A 21,535-nucleotide genomic window follows, 5' to 3' on the forward strand; every position below is an offset into this window, starting at 1 on the left:
AACCAAGTCAGAAAGAGACCCAACAACAGGTAACTATTCATAACCACAAGGAAAAGATGAATTATTCAACTATTAACTAAATCTCTTATTTACAATTGGAATTCATTTTGATGTGAAGAATGTGGTAGGGATCCATCTTTACCTTTTTCCATATGGCAAAATGTAAAAATTACACATTAATAGTCTAGAAGAAAACAGGATTGAACATTTTTATAAACTTAAAATAGGAGCAAGCTTTCATTTTAAAATTAAATTTTAAATTTTATGACTTGTTATATGTCCAAGATTTTAAAGTTTATGGAGTCAAACTGGTATACTGCTTCTGAGTTTCCTATCTATACTTTAACATATATTATCAATGTAAGATTATAAAATGGTCTTATATTTCTTTTTAATAGCTTTATTGAGTTGTGATTTACATCCACAAAATCACTCCTAAAGTGCACAGTTGTGTCCCCCCCCTTTTTTTTGTATATTCAGAGCTGTGCAACGGTTACTACCACCTAATTAAAGAACATCTGCATTACTCCACAAAGAAAATGTGTACCCGTTAGTCACTCCTCATTGCTCCCTCTCTCCAGCCCCTGGCAACTATTAACCTACTTTCTCTATCTCTATTTGCCTGGACATTCCATATCAATAGAATCATATAATATGTAGCCTTTTGTGCCTGATTTTTTTCACTTAGCATTTTTTCCCCAAGGTTCATCCACACTGAAACATATAGCAGTACTTCATTTCTTTTTATGTCAGAATATTCCATGTAAAAATGCCGAATTTTACTTATCAGTTGATGGGACATTAAGGTTGTTTCTACTTTTTGGCCTTGATGAACAATGATACTATGAACATCTGTGCACAAGTGTGGCTGTATTTGTTTCTAACTAAATTTTTAATACATCAGGAATATATTGACAGAGGAATCTATTTCTTTTCCTTCCAAAACCAATTCTATGCAAGATTTCATACAATTATAGAAACAATAAGTAAACTGTAGTAAGTATAACTGGCTCATGAGAAATGTATCCATCTACTGCAGTGAGCCTAACTTGCAGTTGTATTAGAGAAGAGCCAGCATTCAGCATACCGTGGACTTACTATTAGCCAACGCTATAGAAGTCCGTTAAAGGAGCATCTACTATACTGCTGGTCCCATATTGATTTCCATTCTAATTGCTCTCTTAATCCTGATTACTCAGGTCCTTTTATTTGTTGAATTAGTCCTTTTCATTGTGCTGCGTTTCCTCAGATGTTTGGTGACAGACTGTGGACTTATCTCTACTTGGATAATTTGCTGATGTGGGGATGGCTGTGATGGACAGTAGCTTATTGCTCTGCCTTTAACTCTTTCCAGCAGGCATGGAAATGCTAATAAGCAAACCCCCAAAATGGTGCTTCTGGTTCTTCTTTTTCTCCTTTAACCTAATAAAATAATGAATTACTTTACAGATCATCATGTGTGCATTCTGTAAAAATTCCTATTTCCTCATGTCATCCTATAGTTTCACGGATGCCACAGCCAATGTATCAATTGGAAGTGCTACATCTCTATAGGTTAACTGTTAATTGGTGTCTGTGCATAAATGCTCACTTTTCCAGGTTCATGTATAACATCATAGTTCTGCTAACTTTATAGTAGGGAAATTTGTCTTTCCCTATTCTAGTACAGTATAAACACCAGAAAGTTTTGTTTTTAAAAGATTTACTAGGACTCTTTTGTGGAGAAAAAATTTTTATACACATTTAAGGGTTAGGAAAACAAAATGTTCAGAAATGTTTAAACTACCAAGAATTAATTATCCTAACTCTCCAGAAAAAGCCCTTTATAACAATTTGATAGGGCCGCCTGGGTGGCTCAGTCAGTTGGGCACCTGACTCTGGGTTTCCACTTAGGTTGTGGGATCAAGCCCCATGTTAGGCTCCAAGCTCAATGGGGGAGAGTCTGGTTCCCCTCTCCCTCTGCCCTTCTGCAGCTCTAAAATAAACAAATCTTTTTAAACATTTAAAAAAGGGGATCCCTGGGTGGCGCAGCGGTTTGGCGCCTGCCTTTGGCCCAGGGTGCGATCCTGGAGACCCGGGATCGAATCCCACATCAGGTTCCCGGTGCATGGAGCCTGCTTCTCCCTCTGCCTATGTCTCTGCCTCTCTTTCTCTCTGTGACTATGATAAATAAATAACAAAAATTTTTAAAAAATAAACATTAAAAAAAAACTTGATATCTTTCCAGCTATGACACATACAAATGCACATGCACACATATACTTATCCTACATGTATGCATCTATCTCTTAACAAAATGGCATCATTCTGTTTTGCAACTTGCTTTTTTCCCCTTTATATAGACAGCTTTCAGTTTCAAAATATAGCCTGAAGTTTTTTCTTTAACAGCTTTGTAGTGTTCTATAGCCTGGATGTGCTCTAACTTATACTTCCAGAGAAACTTTTCTTTTTTGGTTGTCTCCAGTTTTTTACTACCAGGAGAATACTCTAAGCCATACTGTCTTCCAAAAATGTTTACATCAGCTTACTCATGGGGCAGATTTTGACAAGAAAATGTTTTTAAAGTATGATGTAAAAGCTAGAAGCCATAAAGACAGATAAATTTCACAATGAAGAACTGATTTCCTTTAAGCAAAATTCCTCTATACAAAGTCCAGGTACTTTTACCTTTGGGAAAGGAAAAACTTAAAATTCTTATGATATTCATTATAATTAAATTTTAACATTTCAGAATGATGCCAAGATCCAGGAAGGTAGGAATCAGTGCTCACTGCTTAGGACTAGCATTACAATGCCTGGCATATTAAAAATTCCCATAATCAAATAAAATATAAATAACCCAAAAGAAAAACAGGCAAAGGAATTTTATATACAAACAAAAAACGAAAACAAAAACAAAAAATGGCCAATAACACAGAAAAGGATGTTCAAATTTTAAACTTAAAAATGCAAATCAACAAAAACAAAACGCAAATCAAAACAACTCTTGGGGCACACCTGGGTGGCTCAGTCAGTTAAGCATCTGACTCTTGATTTTGGCTCAGGTCATGATCTCAGTGTTGTGAGATGGAGCCCCACATCAGGCCGGAGTCCATGCTCATAGAGGAGTTTGCTTGAGGTACTCGCTCTCACTGTCTTTCTGCCTCTCCCCCGCCCCCCACCTAGCAAATACAGCTCTCGCAAATAAATAAAATCTTTAAAAAACAAACTCTCATGATCTAGAAGATTAATAAAGTTTAACAAGTGTAAACTGGTTCCAACTTTTTGGAGGGCAAGGTCACAATTTTCTTTAAGTGTGTTCTTTCACCATCAATTCCCCTACTACAAATTTACATTAAAAAGTATGCGGAAATAATTTCATTGCACCATCATTTATAGAAGGAAACAAATGGAAGCAACACAAATGTCTATCAACCGGTACTTAAATTATGGAACATCTACATCATACAGCAATATAGAAGGCTTCAGAGAAAGTCTAACTGCTTTAAGGGATATCCATGTGTGGAAGGAAAAAACAGGACTCTTCTAGAAAAGATAATGGACAGCAATTGTGGGCTGGAGGTTGGGGGAGAATAAAGGAAGAGTGCATACCAGAAAGGCAGATTGATAGCTGCTCATCATCCACTGGAGAGGCTTTCTGACTGTTCTTCCCACTTCCTGCTTGATTTTCTAGTTTGAGTCCACTGCATGTCAGAGGAGCCTCCAGTGGACTTTTACAGTAAGGGTGGTCCAGCAACTTAGAACTAAGAATGTTCTGCTTGAGAGATCCATCCTCATCCATCTGGCATGAGCTCTCATTCTGAACAGTCTTTTCAGACACAGGCCCATCTACACTACTCACAGATTGATCTGCCCCACACACTGACAGTTTTACTCTGTCATCACTGACAGTACTTGTCCGATTTTCCTGACCCAGAGTCATGACTTCTCTTTCGGTTTCCGAGATAAACACGTTACTAGAATGATGTTCTGGTAAGGGGATGTCATGAATCAGCTCTGTACACTCCCACTTAGGAGAGGAACAGGGGGAGTGGTCCCAGGTATATGTGGCACTGCCATTCTGTTGGTCAGGGAAGGTTTCATCTAAACTAAGCTCCTTGCCCAAGAAAGGGCTTCCTTTAGTGTGGCCATCAGGCAAATGAGAGTTCTTTCCCTTCACCACAGCATTGCTGTCCATATCTGGAAAGTACGGTTGATGCTGACAAGAAGGGTCTTTAGGTTCTGGGGAAGGGAATGGGCTGCAATTGCCACCCTCACCGTTTTCCCTAAGGGTCTCTTGATGGTCCCCAGTGACCTGCACCCAGCTTCGCTGGGCTTTTTTTAGCTTGCAAACTTTGCTTTTTGTTCTGAAGTGCTGGGATCTGAGAATCCTGTACCGAAATCTAATCATGGATAATTTCTCATACATCATAAAAGGAGATACTTTTATTCTTCTATGTTGGTTAAGTTGAAACTTTTTTGGAATTAGGGGTCCCCCATTCCTGTGGTGCTCCAGACCTTGGTAGCAGCCATAACAAAAGCGCTTTCTCTTATGGTTGCTCAAGGTGACCACAATTGTGCCACTCTCACCTGGACTTTGGCTCTCCCCATTGAACTTCATAGGAAAGTCAGAAGCTTGTGGCTCCGTCCCAGGTCGGTGACCATTGGCCTGACCTAAAACATTATTTGCTGGTAAGTCAGCAACAGCCTTCAAGATACTTTTCTCTCCACAGTATTCATGGTCAGAGTTCTTTGCTGATGGCAGCAGCCTCTCTGCTTGGAGTCTCAGGAGGGTCCTTGAGGACGAAATGAAGTGTTTAGAGTTTTTCCTTTTCACTTTAGTGGACAAAGTACTAACATTTTGAGCAGCCACACTGGACTTTGTCTTAGCAAAAAAAGGTGCATCCTGGATCCACGTGTTCTGGATTTGAAGGGCCTTCTTTCTGCACTGAAAATGCCTCAACTGTCTGCTGCAAGTAATTGGCCTTCCCAATTTGGCTTTCAGAATGCACAAATGTTGGTGAAAGCAGAACTTCTTAAAACCTCCAAACCCTGTATTCCATTTCTCAGAAAAGGCTAAATGGATTCCTTTCCTCCATAGAATTTTCTTCTGCTTTCTCATTTTTCTGATGCATAATGAGATCTTGATGCAGCTGTGAAGAAGAGAAAGAAAAGTTACACTTCTACCCTAATAATACGGTCATAAGGATATAATCATAGCAACAGAAGATGCAGAATTCAAAGAAAAAAAAGGGCATATGAAGTTCAATTTGGACTACCAGACATAATGAAATCCTTATCTGATCAAGGTTTTCCCCATAGTAAAAACTGGAAACATGAATACTCTCACAAGACCCCATTTGGTATAGCTGCCTCTGACAGAAATAAATTTCAAGAATCATTTCCATCAACTTTTGATGGAGTAAATAAAGCAAGGTAGGGAAAGCAGAAGAGAATCTTTAATTATTGGCAGTACTTCTCATTAGCTAAATGACTTTAACTAAGTCACCCAAATTCTGTGTTCTCATTTATAAACTGAAGGATGGGGAAGGGAGGGGGAACCACAAAGCATTTAAGACTGATTCCATATCAAAACACTTTGTTCCATACATCAAATTTTAGAAAGGGCAGGTACTTTTTGCTGTGAATAGACATCCAGAAGCAGATATTCCATAAATGCATGCAGTATCAGTATTTCAAGAGAAGATCAGCCTCCTCTTTGTCAGTTAGTCAAAAACTTTGAGTGACTATGCAGGGATGAGTGTCTATTAGGTGCTTTCACATGGTTAGGGTTCTGGCTCTCAAGTGAATAGAAGTAAAAAAGCACACCTGTGTGTGCGTGCATACACAAACCCTGGGAACACAGTTATTAGGAATGGTAGCTGAAAATGACAATCAAAACCAAACAGAATTTCCCCTACAATTTAATAAGATCTAGTATTACTGGGCAGCCCTGGTGGCCCCAGCGGTTTAGCGCCACCTTCAGCCCAGGGCCTGATCCTGGAGACCCGAGATCGAGTCCCACGTTGGGCTCCCTGCATGGAGTCTGCTCCTTCCTCTGCCGGTGTCTCTGCCTCTCTCCCTCTGTGTTTCTCATAAATAAATAAATAAAATCTTAAAAAAAAAAAAAAAAACATCTAGTATTACTGAAGTCTCTTCAGCATAGAAAGAAAAAATGCCAGCTGCTAAAGGTAGGACAGAAGAAAAACTAGACTATGAATCAAAGAAACAGTACTCTACTTTCAGCTTGCTAATAAGTTATTAAGAAAAGTTGTACTACCTTTCTGTGCATCAGTTTTCTCGGGGGTGGGGGGGGGGGGAGAACTGAGCAACATTTATCCCAGTTCCCTCTCCAAATCTCATTAAGATGACAGAAATGGAATTTTAAGAAAGGCAAAAACTCTCAAAGAATTAAAAAGGAAAAGAAAAAAGAATTAAAAAGGAGACAAGAACAATACAATTTTGAAAGAAAACCTATAACTGAATGATCACAGACTTAGCAGGCCAAGAGAGTGAAAACTCTAAAGCAGCAGGAGGAGAGGCCCAGAAGCAAGTCACAGGACCTCAGAAAAGCTCAGGAACTGAAAGCAACAATACCCATGAAGGGCAAGATTAGAAGGAGCTCAAGAAGGGAAGGAGGGTTTAAAGTTTGGATAAGAAGCAGTTAGGGCATCCCTGGGTGTCTCAGCAGTTTAGCCTTCGGCCCAGGGCATGATCCTGGAGTCCCGGGATCAAGTCCCATGTCAGGCTCCCTGTGTGAAGCCTGATTCTCCCTCTGCCTGTCTCTGAATAAATTCTGAGTCTCTGAATAAATAAATAAAATCTTAAAAAAAAAAAAAAAAAAAAGAAGAAGAAGAAGAAGTTAGACCCCACCATGCACACTCTCTTTATCCTGACAGTTTTACTTTCTGGGGAGGACAAACCAGGATAGTCAGGCACATCATGTACTACGGGGGGCAGGGTTACAACAGGATATAGGACTTTATACAGTGAATTCCTTCCCCAGCCCCTTTCCCCATTTAGCTCCCAGAACAGAGGTTATAAGCCCCAAGGAGATTAACCCTGAGGCACAGATACTGATATTTGGGGATGCTTCAACTAAACAGGCCTCAACAATTACAGTGTACCCCAAAGTTTAAGAAGCAGTGAGACTGCCAAATCCCTCCCCCAACTCCATACAGCAGGAATTTGCCCCTCCACTCCCCAAGTCTGTAAGTTTATTCTTCAAAAAGGGTAAAACTGAAGCTCTGCAGCCACAGGGATCCCAGGCATAATATCAACATAGAATAATACACTGAATATAAGAACCCCAACACTTTCCCACTCATATCTCAGAACCCTGGTAGTTTGCCTTGTGCATTCAAGTAGAAGATTAGAAGATTCTTTTCTGGAGAATGTGATTAGTCCACCAAACAATACATAAATACAGATATCCCCCCTGACTGGCCCACAATGGGCCACAGTACACCACAAAGTTGTGCACCACAGGTCCCATCACATGCTCAGAATTTCCAAGCAACCTCTTAGTGGTTATTCTTTAAAATAATAGGATAACAAAGATTCACCAGACTTCTAAGGCTTGAAAAGTAGACCAGAACAAACAGATTGTAGAAGTTTTAGCATTTTTTAGAGAAGTCATTTTGAAAAAACGAAGGGGAAAGGGGAAGGGGAGTTATTGGTTAATGGCTACTGAGTTTCAGTTTAAGAAGATGAGAAAGGTTCTGAAGATGGATTATGGCCATGGTTGCACAACAATGTAAATGTATTAATGCAACTGTACACAAAAATGATTAAAATGGTAAAAGTTATGCTACGGATATTTTACCACACACACACACACAAAAAAAAAAAAAAAAAAAAAACACAGAGGAAAAAAAAAAGAAACTAACACTATCTACAAAGAAAAATAAACATCAGGATCCCTGGATGGCTCAGTGGTTTAGCTCCTGCCTTCTGCCCAGGGCGTGATCCTGGTATCCCAGGATCGAGTCCTACATTGGGCTCCCTGCATGGAGCCTGCTTCTCCCTCTGCCTGGGTCTCTGCCACTCTCTCTCTCTCTCTGTCTCTTGTGAATAAATAAATAAGATCTTGAAACAAAAACAAAACATCCACTGGGGGAGAGACAAAGAATAAGCTGATATATTTTTTAAGGCACAATCAAAAACAACAAAGTGACCTTGGAAATTTAAAACAGAATTGAGGGGGATCCCTGGGTGGCTCAGCAGTTTAGTGCCTGCCTTCAGCCCAGGGCATGATCTTGGAGCCCCAGGAATGCGTCCCACATCGGGCTCCCTGCATGGAGCCTGCTTCTCTCTCTGCCTCTCTCTCTGTGTCTCTCATGAATAAATAAATAAAATAGAACGGAAAAACTCAATAGAAAGTAAACGGCTGGGACACCTGGATGGCTCAGTCAGCTAAGTGTCCTTTTCAGCTCAGGTCTTTGGATCAAGTCCTGAATCAGGTTTGTCTCTCCCTCTCCCTCTGCTCCTTTCTCTCTCTCTCTCTCTCTCTCTCTCTCTCTCACACACACACACAAACACACAAATAAATAAATACATCGTTAGATAAATAATTTTTTCTTTTTTCTTTTTTTTGGAAAAGGCAGAGGGGTATGCCCAGGTGACCATCAGTTGAGCAACCGACTTGATTTCATCTTAGGTCACAATCTCACAGTGGTGAGATCGAGCCCCACATCAAGCTCTATGCTCAGTGGGGAGTCTGCTTGATTCTTTCTTTCCCTCTCCCTCTGCCCCTGCCCACACCCCTGCTGCATGTGCTCTCTCTAAATCAATCAATCTTAAAAACAAAACCAAAAAAAAAGCCTGATGGAAAAATGGGAAAAAGGCATAAGGAGACAATTCACAAAGATTTTTAAGTAGCCCTTAAACATAAGATGTTAACTTTACTCAAAAAAAAAAAAAAAAAAAAAAAAAGGATCCCTGGGTGGTGCAGCGGTTTGGCGCCTGCCTTTGGGCCAGGGCGCGATCCTGGAGACCTGGGATCGAATCCCATGTCGGGCTCCTGGTGCATGGAGCCTGCTTCTCCTTCTGCCTGTATCTCTGCCTCTCTCTCTCTGTGTATGACTATCATAAATAAATAAAAATTTTAAAAAAATAAATAAAAAAATAAAATTTTTAAAAATTTAAAAAATTTTTAAAAAGGGCAGGAGTGGGGGTGGGGAGATGTACAAAATGGGTAGAGGAGGTCAAAAGGTACAAACTTCCAGTTATAAAGTAAGTCATGGAGATGTACAGCCGGGTAATACTTTGTAATGCTGTACTGTATATTTTAAAGTTGCTAAGAAAGTAAATCTTAAAAATCCTCATCACAAGAAAAAAAACTTTACTACCATGTATGGTGGTGGATATTAACTAGACTTATTACAGTGATGATTTTGCAATGTATATAAATAGCAAATCATGTTTTACAAGTGAAACGGACATAATGCTAGATGTTAGTTATACCTCAATAAAAACACATGCAAAAATTATGCCCATACATTCTGTTGGTGGGAGGAAAGAAACTTCCATACTTTGCTGGTAGGAATACAAACTAATAAAATCCTTTTGGAAGGGAATTTGGTATTACCTAACAAAACCAGATAAGTATTTGCCTTTTATTTTATTTTATTTTTAAAGATTTTTGTTTTATTTATTCATGAGAGACACAGAGAGAGAGAGAGGCAGAGACACAGGCAGAGGGAGAAGCAGATTCCATGCAGGGAGCCCGACGTGGGACTCTATCCAGGGTCTCCAGGATCACGCCCTGGGCTGAAGCTGGCACTAAACGGCTGAGCCACCGGGCTGCCCAAGTATTTGCCTTTTTTTTTTTTTTAATTTTTATTTATTTATGATAGTCACAGAGAGAGACAGAGAGAGAGAGAGAGGCAGAGACACAGGCAGAGGGAGAAGCAGGCTCCATGCACCGGGAGCCCGACGTGGGATTCGATCCCGGGTCTCCAGGATCGCGCCCTGGGCCAAAGGCAGGCGCTAAACCGCTGCGCCACCCAGGGATCCCAGTATTTGCCTTTTAATCCAGCAACCCCACTTTTAGTAATTTATCAAGCTACACCTCCAATAATAGTGAAAAGACATAATACAAGGTTATTCACTGCAACACTGTAATTGCAAAATACTGAAAACCCACAAGAACAGAAGTTCAATAAAGTATGGTTCTTCCACACAATGAGTGAAGCTATAAAAGAGTAAAGATAGGGGCATCTGGCTGGCTCAGTTGGTAGACATGCAACTCTTGATCTTGGGGTTGTGAGTTCAAGCCTCACGTGGGGTGTAAAGATTACTTTAAAAAAAAGAATAAAGATGAACTCTATGAACTAACATGGAATGATTTCCAGGTTAGGTGAAAAAAGTAAAGTTCAAATAAGTACTGATAGTATGCCACCATGATAGTGGCACACAGATACCAACTGCAAGCTCAGAGAGTTCACAAAACCACCCTCAGGTTTGGTAATTTGCCAGGACTCACAGAACTCATCACTATTATATTCACAGTTATGGTTTATTAAAGTTAAAGAACATGGATTAAAATCAGCCAAGTGGAGAACCACACAGGGCAGAGTCCAAGGGAAGTAACAAATGTGGAGCTTCCACTTGTCCTCTCACCATGGAGTCAGGACAGCTTTACCCTCATGACAATAGTGTGTGACAATACTGCCAATCAGGAAGGCTCACCTGAACCTTGGTATCCAGAGTTTTTATTGGAGTTTTTAGGCATAACTGATGGCCCACATGACTGAGCTCAGTCTTTTAGCTACTCTAGAAATCCATTGATACCAAAGTCATTTCCCTAAATCATATCATTGGTCTCTCCAGCATGGACAACCCCCAAACTCAATCATGCTGTCCATTAGACTATTGGTGATCCAGGGCTCCCCGGCAAAATCTGTTAGACTGCTGGTGATCCAAGGCCCTCAAGCAAATATGGACATTCTAATCAGACATGACATTCCAAGGGCTTAGAGACTACCTCCCAGAAGCCAAGGATAAAGGCTTTCTTTTGGGGCAAGGTTAAATTCTTTATCAAGCAACCACCTTTCATAAAGAAAAAATAAGAAAACATTTATCTGCCCTTTTGTGCACCCCCCAAAGACAAAACAAAATAGAAATACAAACATGAAGAGGATAAACCAGAAACTAATAAGACTAGTAACAGAAGGCATGATTGATGTGAATGAGATGAAAAGAATGAGGAAAAGGAAAATGGTAGAGGTATGAGAGAGGAATGGTACTTCTCTATGCCTTTTTGTAAAGTTCTGACTTTAACAACCACATTAATGCTTCATATACTTAAAAAATATACAAATAAGATCAACCAGAAGGCAAAAGGGAATCTAAATTGAAATACAAACAAATTAACCTAACTATATGACAAATACATAACTACATTGAAAAAACAGGAAAAAATTAGCCAAATTTTAGAAATATTTTGACTGTACAGGACCAGAATCAAAAGAACTGTATACAAACACTGTCCTTTAGTCAGCAATTTATCTTCACAGAGCAATGAGTTAATTTTGAAACTACTTTGTTGGGATCCCTGGGTGCCTGCCTTCAGCTCAGGCTGTGGTCCTGGAGTCCCGGGATCAAGTCCCGCATTGGGCCCCCTGTATGGGGCCTGCTTCTTCCTCTGCTGGTCTCTGCCTCTCTCTCCCCCCGCCCCTCCCTGTGTCTCTCATAAATGAATAAATAAAATCTTCAGAAGGGAAGGAAGGGAAAGAAGGGAAAGAAAGAAAAGAAGGAAAGAAAGACTACTTTGTAAATACTCTATTTTTTAAAATTTATTTTTAATTAAGTAGGCTCCATACCCTATGGGGCTTGAATTCATAACCCTGAGATCAAGGGTCGCACAGTTTACCACCTGAGCCAACCAGGTGCCCCAACTTTGTAACTATCCTAAAGTTGAGTAAATAGGTAAATACGTTATAGATAATTAGAGTTTGATTTCTCTCCATTGGGCAGCCTAGGTGGCTCAACGGTTTATGGCCCGCCTTCAGCCCAGGGCATGATCCTGGAGACCTGGGATTGAGTCCCGTGGTGGGCTCCCTGAATGGAGACTGCTTCTCCCTCTGCCTGTTGTCTCTCTCTGCCTCTCTCTGTGTCTCTCATGAATAAATACATAAAAAACCTTTAAAAAAAAAAAAAAAAAGATTTCTCACCATTGATGAAAGGTGTTACAAATAATGAACAGAGTGAGACAGGTTTGAATCTATAATGACAGAATGAAATCAGAAGTATCGTACAGAAAAATAAAGTATCGTACGGACTCAAGGTTTTATATACACATATACACATGTGTATTTATTTCCTAGCTCTGTCCACTTAGCCTAGAAGCAATAACATCCCAGTAGGAATGGGCACCCCTAGCACTCAGATCTTGCTTTCTAAATATTATTCTCCACTTTAAAGAATGGCTAGTTCCAGAGCTGGGACAGAGAAAATAGATGAGCCTGGAGTATCATTATAATGCCAGAAAGTAAAAAAAGTGTTAAAGAAATAATGACGTATCAAAAGGACATAGGAGCCAACTTGAAGAGACTCATAATGGCCAAAAACTGAGCAACTGTATCTATAAGAACAGTAAAAGACTATAACTCAAGAATAAAAGAAATAGGGATCCCTGGGTGGCGCAGCGGTTTAGCGCCTGCCTTTGGCCCAGGGCGCAATCCTGGAGACCCGGGATCGAATCCCACGTCGGGCTCCCGGTGCATGGAGCCTGCTTCTTCCTCTGCCTGTGTCTCTGCCTCTCTCTCTCTCTCTCTCTCTGTGTGTGACTATCATAAATAAATAAAAATTTTTTAAAAAATTTAAAAAAAAGAATAAAAGAAATACCCTAAGTTTGTAATAATATAACTGACTAAATAAATGAGAAGGGACAGCTCTTCCTTACACAGAATTTCAACTTAATAAAGGAAGAATGGAATCAGAAAAGTTACAATGTTAAAATTTGCAGCTCAGAAACAACTGACTCAGGCAAAAAATCAGATGCAAAAATACAGTGACAAGATACACACACAGTCTCAAAATATCTTCCACAAGATACTTAAAATAACAAAGGAAAAATTGCATCTTTCAATGGAAAGGCCTGGCAAACATCACCTTAACCCAGTGATTGAAGTTAACATCACTACTAATAATAAGACAGGACATCCATATGCCTCCTGATGTGCACAATGTCACTGGTAGGACATATAAACTGTAAGATATAATAAATGTATAACCTGAATTTAATTATAAGGAAACAGATAAACCTACGTTTTAGGGGTGGATACTCTTTAGGATAATTGGCCAATACTCTTCAAATGTGTCAAATAAGGTCACGAAAGACAAAAAGACTGAGGACCTATACCATATCAAAGACCTAAGACTAAGAAGACTGGGCAACTAAGGCCTGAATTGGATTCTAGGCCAGAAAAAGGAGCTTTGTAGGACAACTGACAATCTGAGTAAAGCTTTTAATTAAGTTATAATTAACAATATTATTATCCAATGTTAATTTCCCAGTTTTAATCCACTGAAATTACATAGTAACACCGGGAAAAAGCTGGGTGAAGTGTATATAAATTTTTTTTAATTTTTTGAAAATTTAAAGTTATTTCAAAGTGAAAGTTAAATTTTTTTCTTAAACATTTAAAATTGTGAGGAAATCTCCCAGAAAGCACAAAATGAGAGATAAAATAACAGAGAAAGGAAAAATTAAAGGATCAGGCCAGGAGATCAAAATACAAATGAAAGTTCCAGAAAGATAAACTAAGAAAGCACAGAAGGAGGGAGGTGTCAACTACCTAATTCAAAATAATTCTCATAATTAAAGGACATGATTTCATACATGGAAATAACCTATTAATAAATGAAACAGACCTATACCAAGGCATATCAACTATGAAATTTCAGAACACTGGAGGCAAAAATAACCTCCTACAAGCTTTTGTGGGGGATGGGGAGTGATGAGTTGGAAGTAATGACATATATATGTGTACACTGTGTACACATACACTATATATAAAATAGAAATATATAGATTCTGGTCCAAGATGGTGACCAAGTAAGATCCTGAACTCACCTTCTCCAGAGACAAACGAAATCTGCACTGATTTATAGAGCAACATCTCCTCAATAAGAACTAAAGGCTGACTGAGGAGCTTTTGCACAACAAAAGGAGAACGTAAGACAAATGGAGACCAGGTAACAAGGAGAACCCCCTACTCCAACAGGGTGGGAAGAGATAGTATGAGAGACCAGGAGCAGATTCAGCTGCCCAGGGGCAGGGGGAAAAAAAAAGAAAAAAAAAGAAAAAAAAAAAACAACACCACCACAGTTTAAAAGAGAAACCAATAAATAAAAGATCAAGCCCTAGAACCGTGGCAAACATTGGGGAAGCTGCTGGAACTCTCGGAGGCTAGCAAGTCCCATGGTTTACACTTCCCCCCTCCACCTTGATTGCACAGACAGGAGCAGGGTCTGGGTGCACAGCCAGCCTGCTGTCTCAGCGAGCCTAAGCCCTTAGCCCACACCAACCCCAGATGCCCTGAGGCACAAACTCTGTTTAAAAGAGCAACTATAAAAAAAGAGCAACTATAATATAAAAGGAACTAGCCCAGAACACTGTGAAAGGTGGGGGAGCTGCTGGGACTCTGAGATGAGGGGACTAGCTCCTGCCAGTTTACAATCCCCCCGCCCCCGTGACAGCATGGATGGGGTCAGGGTCTGGGTGTCCAAAAATATTCTACCTGGCAAGATTACAATTCAGAATTGAAAGAGAAAGTTTCCCAAACAAAAGTTAAAGGAGGGGCAGCCCCGGTGGCACAGCAGTTTAGCGCCGCCTGCGGCCCGGGATCGAGTCCCACTTGGGCTCCCTGCATGGAGCCTGCTTCTCCCTCTGCCTGTGTCTCTGCCTCTCTCTCTGTCTCTGTCTCTATGAATAAATAAATAAAATCTTAAAAAAAAAAAAAAGTTAAAGGAGTTCGCCACCTGGCCTCACAAGAAACGTTAAAGAGACTTAAGTGGAAAGGAAAAGCAATCATTAAATATAAGAATGAATTAAAAGATGTAAAATATAAAAACATGTACATCAAATGTGGAAGGGGAATACACTTAATCTTAGCCAAAAGGCCAAGAAGTGATGTGGAGGGGGAATAAATCAAGTTCTTTTAGAATGTGTCTCAACTTAAATGACCATACTAATATATGTTGACTGCTATATACTCATGATATACTTATATATAATCTCATGGTAATTACATACTCAAAATCTTTAAGAGACATACAAAAACATAAAGAGAAAGAAAGCCAAATATAACACCACAGAAGTCATCAATCAAAAAGAGCAAGAAACAGTACAAAAATAATCAGAAAACAATTTTTAAAATGGCAATAAACACATACTTACCAATAATAATTTTAAATGTAAATGGTCTAAAATGCTCTGAACAAGACACAAAATGGCAGAATCAAAAAAAAAGACCCATCTATATGCTGCCTACAGCAGACTCATTTCTGACCGAAAGACACATACAGGAGCACCTGGGTGACTCAGTTGGTTAGGTGTCCAACTCTTGATTTCAGCTCCGGTCATGATCTTGGGGTTGAGGGATCAAGACCCAGGTAGGGCTCAGCACTCAGTGAGGAATCTGGTTGAGATTCTTTCCCCCTCACTCTGCTCCTCCCCCCATTCTGTCTCTCAAATAAATAATAAAATCTTCTATTTAAAAAAAATACAGGGCACTTGGGTGGTTCCCTGGGAACGAGTCCCGAGTCCCACGTCAGGCTACCTGCTTGGTGGGGAGTCTGCTTCTCCCTCTGCCCCTCCCCCCACTCTTGCTTTCTAAAATAAATAAAATCTTAAAAAAAAAAAAAAAAGACATATACAGGGGTGCCTGGGTGGCTCAGTGAGTTAAGCAACTGACTCTTGATTTCAGTACAAGTCATAATCTCAGGGTTGACAGATCAAGCCCCACATCGGGCTCTGTGCTCAGAGCAGAGTCTGCTTGAGATTCTCTCTCTCTTCCTCTCTTTCACCTTCTGCTGCTCCTATTCATGCTTTCTCTCAAATAAATTTTTTTTTTTTTTTTTTTTTTTTTTATTTATGATAGTCACACAGAGAGAGAGAGGCAGAGACACAGGCAGAGGGAGAAGCAGGCTCCATGCACCAGGAGCCCGACGTGGGATTCGATCCCGGGTCTCCAGGATCGCGCCCTGGGCCAAAGGCAGTTGCCAAACCACTGCGCCACCCAGGGATCCCTAAAAATTTCTTAAAAAATAAAATAAGACATATACAGAGTGAGGGATCCCTGGGTGGTGCAGAGGTTTGGCGCCTGCCTTTGGCCCAGGGTGCGATCCTGGAGACCCGGGATCGAATCCCACATCGGGCTCCCGGTGCATGGAGCCTGCTTCTCCCTGTGTCTCTGCCTCTCTCTCTCTCTGTAACTATCATAAATAAATAAAAAAAAAAATTAAAAAAAAAAAAAGACATATACAGAGTGAAAGTGAAGGGATGGAAAAAGATATTCAATGCAAATAAAGTGGGAAGAGAAAAAAAAAAAACAGGGTAGCAACACTTATATCAGACAAAATAGATGTTAAAACAGACTGTAGAGGCGCCTGGGTGGCTTAGTCAGTTAAGCATTTGCCTTTGGCTCAGGTTATGATCCCAGGGTCCTGGGATGGAGCCCTGCATTGGGCTCCCTGCTCAGTGGGGAGCCTGCTTCTGCTCTCTCTGCTGCTCCCCCTGCCTGTGCTCTCTCTCAAATAAATATCTTATAAAAAAAAAAAAAAAAAAACCCTAAAAACAAAGACTGTAACAAGAGACAAAGAAGGGCATCACATAATGATAACCATCAGTTGAAACGAGAATAAAACAATTGTAATTATATGTATCCAATACTGAATGCCCCTAAATACAAAAAGCAAATATTAACAGACATAAAAGGAGAAATGGACAGAAATGTAATAACAGGAGACTTTAATACTCCCTCTTAAAGTTTTTTTTAATTTTTTTTTTATTTATTTATGATAGTCACAGAGAGAGAGAGAGAGAGGCAGAGACACAGGCAGAGGGAGAAGCAGGCTCCATGCACCGGGAGCCCGATGTGGGATTTGATCCCGGGTCTCCAGGATCGCGCCCTGGGCCAAAGGCAGGCGCCAAACCGCTGCGCCACCCAGGGATCCCTAATACTCCCTCTTAACATTAATGGATAGATCATCATTACCCTGATACCAAAACCAGACAAAGACACCTCAAAAAGAAAACTACAGGCCAATAGCCCTGATGATCATAGATGCAAAAATCCTCAACAAAATATTAGCACACTGACTTCAAGAATATGATAAAAGGGGGGTGCCTGGGTGGTTCAGTTGATTAAGTGAATATCCTGAGCTGAAATTAGGTCCTGGTCTCATGGGTTGTGAGATGGAGCCCTGTTCATGGACAGGCTCCATCAGGTTCCTGGACCAGGCTCCATGTTCAGCAGGAATCTGCTGGATATTCTCTCCCTCTGTGCCCTTTCCCCCACTGTGTGCATGTGCACTCTCTCTCAAATAAATAAATAAATAAATAAATAAATAAATATTATTAAAAAATAAGAATATGATAAAAATGTCATTAAGCATGATCAACCAGAACAGGTTCTGGGGAGGCAAGGACGGTTCCCATATTTGTAAATCAATCAATATGCTATACCTCTTTAGCAAAATGAAGGATAAAAATATGATCATCTCAATAAAGAAAGAGTATCTGACAAAATTTAACATCTCTTCATGATAAAAAAAAACTCTACAAAGTGGGTTTAGAGAGACCATACCAGAACACAGTAATAGCCATACATGAAAAACTCAAAGCTAACATCATATTCAATGGTGAAAAACCAAGAGCTTTTCTTCTGACCAGGAACAAGACAAGAATGTCCACTCTCACCACTTTCACTCAACATAGTACTGTTAATTCCCAGTCACAGCAATTACACAAGAGGTAAAAGACATCCTCATTTGTAATGAAGAATTTAAACTGTCACTATTTGCAAGTGACATGATACTACACACAGAAAGTCCTAAGGACTCCACCAAAAAGTTTTCAGAATAAATTAATTCAGTAAAGTAGCAGAATACAAAATTAACACACAGAAGTCAGCTGTATTTCTATTCACTAATAACAAAGTATCAGAAAGATAAATTAAAACATTTACAATTCCACCAAAAAAAGAATACCTTAGAAATAAACTTAACCAAGGAGGTAAAAGACCTTACTGTGAAAACTGTAAGACACTGATGAAAGAAACCAAAGATGACACAAACAGAAAGATATGCCATGCTCATGAATTGAAAGAATATTGTTAAAAACAAAAACAAAAACAAAAAAAAGAAAGAATATTGTTAAAATGTCCATACTACCCAAAGTAAACTACAGATTCAATGCAATCCCTATCAAAATACTAAAAGCATTTTTCACAGACCTAGAACAAATAGTTAAATTTGCGTGTTACTACAAAAAACCTTAAATAGTCAAAGCAATCCTGAAAAAGAAGAACAAAGATGAAGACATCATAATTCCAGATTTCAGGATATACTACAAAGCTACAGTAATCAAAACAGTATGACACCAGCACAAAAATAGATCAATGGGACAGAATCAAAAGCCCAGAAATAAATCTAAGCTTATACGGTCAATTAACCAACAACAAAGGAGATGAGAATATACAAGGGGGTGGGGTCTCTTCAATAAATAGTGTTGGGAAAACTTGACAGCCACATGTAAAATGAAACTGGACTACTTTTTATACCATACACAAAAATACATTCAAAATGGATTAAAGACCTAAATGTGATATCTGAAACCAGAAAACTCCTAGAAGAAAACATAGACAGTAGTTTCTTTGACATCAGCCATAGCAACATTTTTCTAGATGTCTCCTAAGGTAAGGGAAACAAAAGCAAAAATAAACTACTAGAAGTACACCAAAATAAAAAGCCTTTGCACAACAAAGGAAGCCATAAACAAAACATAAAAGCAATCTACTGAATTGGATAAGTATTTACAAATGAAATATCTAAAAAAGCCCAAGATCACTAATCAGCAGGGAGATAGAAATCAAAACCACAAGACCTATCACCTTACACTTGTCAGACTAGCTAGGAAAAAACAAACAAGAAATTACAAGTGTTGGTAAGAATGTGGAGAAAAAGGAACCATAATGCGCACTGTTGGTGGGAATGTAAATTCGTATTGCCACGGTAGAAAATGTATTAAAATTCCTCAAAAAATTAAAAACAGAACCACCATAAGATCCAGTAATTCCATTACTGGATATTTAACCAAAGAAAGTAAAAACACTATATGGAAAGACACAGACATCCCTTTTTACTGTAGCATTATTTACAATAACCAAGATAGGAAGCAACCCAAGTGTCCCACTGGTAGATGGGCAAAGAAGACAGAGTCAGTATACATGTGTACAGACACACAAGAATAGTAATCAGTCATAAAAAGAATGAAGTTTTGCCATTTGTGGCCAGCCCCGGGTGGCTCAGCGGTTTAGCGCCGCCTTAGCCCAGGGCCTGATCCTGGAAACCCAGGATCAATCCCACGTCGGGCTCCCTGCGTGGAGCCTGCTTCTCCCTCTGCCTGTGTCTCTGCCAATCTATCTCTCTCTGTGACTCTCATGAATAAATAAATAAAATATTAAAAAAAAAAAAGTTTTGCCATTTGTGATGATGTGGATGGACCTAGTAGGTATTATGCTACATGAAATAAGTCAAAGAAAGATAAATACCACATGATTTCACTTATATGTGGAACCTAAAAAAAAAACAAAGAACAGAAACAGACCCATAAAAACAGCAAACTGACGGATGCCAGAGGAGAGGAGTCAGGTAATAAGTAGGAGATAGAGGCTTCCAGTTACACAAAGAATCACTCAGGGGAATAAAAATCACAGCATAGGGAGTAGTTCATGGTATTATAATATTATGGGGATAAATGTTAGCTACACTGCTAAGCATAGCATAATATATAAACTTGTTTTATCAGTGTTGTATACTACCTGAAACTAACATTATGTGTCAACTATACTTCAATTAAATTTAAAAATATAAAAATATATATTTATATACATATATAATTTATGCATAAATTAACTTACTCATTAATGTTTATATAACTATTATTATACTATAATTCATATATATTTATGTATTGCATAAACTTATGTAAATTTTTTATTTGTATATAAAATCAAAAATAAGAATGGCAATGAACTTAATAGATTATAAACTAGAAGATAGGGACACCTGGGTGGCTCAGTGGTTCAGTGTCTGCCTTTGGCTCAGGGCATGATCCCGGGGTCCTAGGATCAAGTCTTGCATCGGGCACCTTGTGGGGGAGCCTGCTTCTCCCTCTGCCTATGTCTCTGCCTCTCTGTGTCTCTCATGAATAAATAAAATCTTTTTTAAAATGAATAAACTAGAAGATAAGGTATTAATGCTTTCAAAGGTCTGAGGGAAAATTAGTTTCAACACAAAACTTGCAACTCAAATCATTGATCAAAACAGGGTAAAAGGGGATCCCTGGGTGGCTCAGCGGTTTAGCACCTGCCTTCGGCCTAGGGAGAGATCCTGAGGCCCCAGGATCAAGTCCCACATCGGGCTCCTTGCATGGAGCCTTTCTCCCTCTGCTTGCATCTCTCTCTCTGTGTATCTCTTATGAATAAATAAAATCTTAAAAAAAAAAAAAAAACGGATAAAAAAAATAAGGTTTTAAGAGGTAAATTATCAAAATACAGAACTACCATCCACCTTTTTCTCAGGGAACCACAGAAGAAAGTACTCTGACAAAATGAGTAAATCAAGAAAGACCTGAAACTCAGGAAATGAGATCCAAAACAATATGCAAGCAAGAAAAATACTAAAGAAAATAGTCAAAGATCACGGAGTGACAACTGTGTCTCAGTCCTAGAGAGCCACCAATCCAGAAGAGGTCAAAAGGATTTGGGAGAGAGGTCTCCAAATATGTGAAATTCATAGAATTTCTAAATTATCTGAATGAGGAGCACCTGAGTGACTCAGTGGTTGAGCCTCTGTCTTTGACTCAGGTTGTGATCCCCTGGGTCCTGGGATTGAGCTCTGCATCAGGCTCCCTCTGACTGTGTCTCTGCCTCTGTGTGTCTTTCATGAATAAATCCTTAAAAATTTTTTTAATTTAAAAATTTTTAATTTTTAATTTAAAAAAAATTTAAAGACAAAAATAAAGTAAGGTAATTAGAGACATGCTAGTTATACTAAAAGAACAGCCCAAAGACTTGAAAGAGGCTGCCTCTGGGAAACAGAAAATGGTGGAAAGGGGCAGGATTCGGGGAACTAAGTCAGGAAAGAAGGCCACAGGTCCTCTTTCAGAATGTATTTTTCTACTTAGTCCCTTTATATAGTACTCTATACCTCATTCTCAACTAGGCATGGTTCTCCCAGTCCAGAGACTGTTTTACCCTCTCCACACAACTAATCTTCAGTTATCCTGTTTTTTTGTACAGGGAGAAGAAAATGTCAGATCTGA

The 21,535-nt window shown here is 39.3% G+C and overlaps 1 protein-coding gene across 9 annotated transcripts in view; it reads right to left on the reverse strand.

The window, feature by feature from the left end:
- Positions 1-21,535, reverse strand: part of SENP5 (SUMO specific peptidase 5) — a 58,578-nt gene that overhangs the window by 25,764 nt on the left and 11,279 nt on the right. For 8 of the 9 annotated variants that reach the window (XR_013372292.1, XM_077883927.1, XM_077883929.1 and 5 more), the window contains one exon: positions 3,592-5,132. Coding sequence is in view for 8 of the 9 variants with exons in the window: in XM_077883927.1 (XP_077740053.1) it covers positions 3,592-5,101 (1,510 nt within the window). In the remaining variant the exon portion in view is untranslated. The remainder of the gene's footprint in view (positions 1-3,591; positions 5,133-21,535) is intronic. The other variant, XM_077883931.1, reaches the window with a different exon arrangement.

Source organism: Canis aureus, chromosome 35 (assembly GCF_053574225.1).
Source record: "Canis aureus isolate CA01 chromosome 35, VMU_Caureus_v.1.0, whole genome shotgun sequence".
NCBI classification, from domain to species: Eukaryota; Metazoa; Chordata; class Mammalia; order Carnivora; family Canidae; genus Canis; species Canis aureus.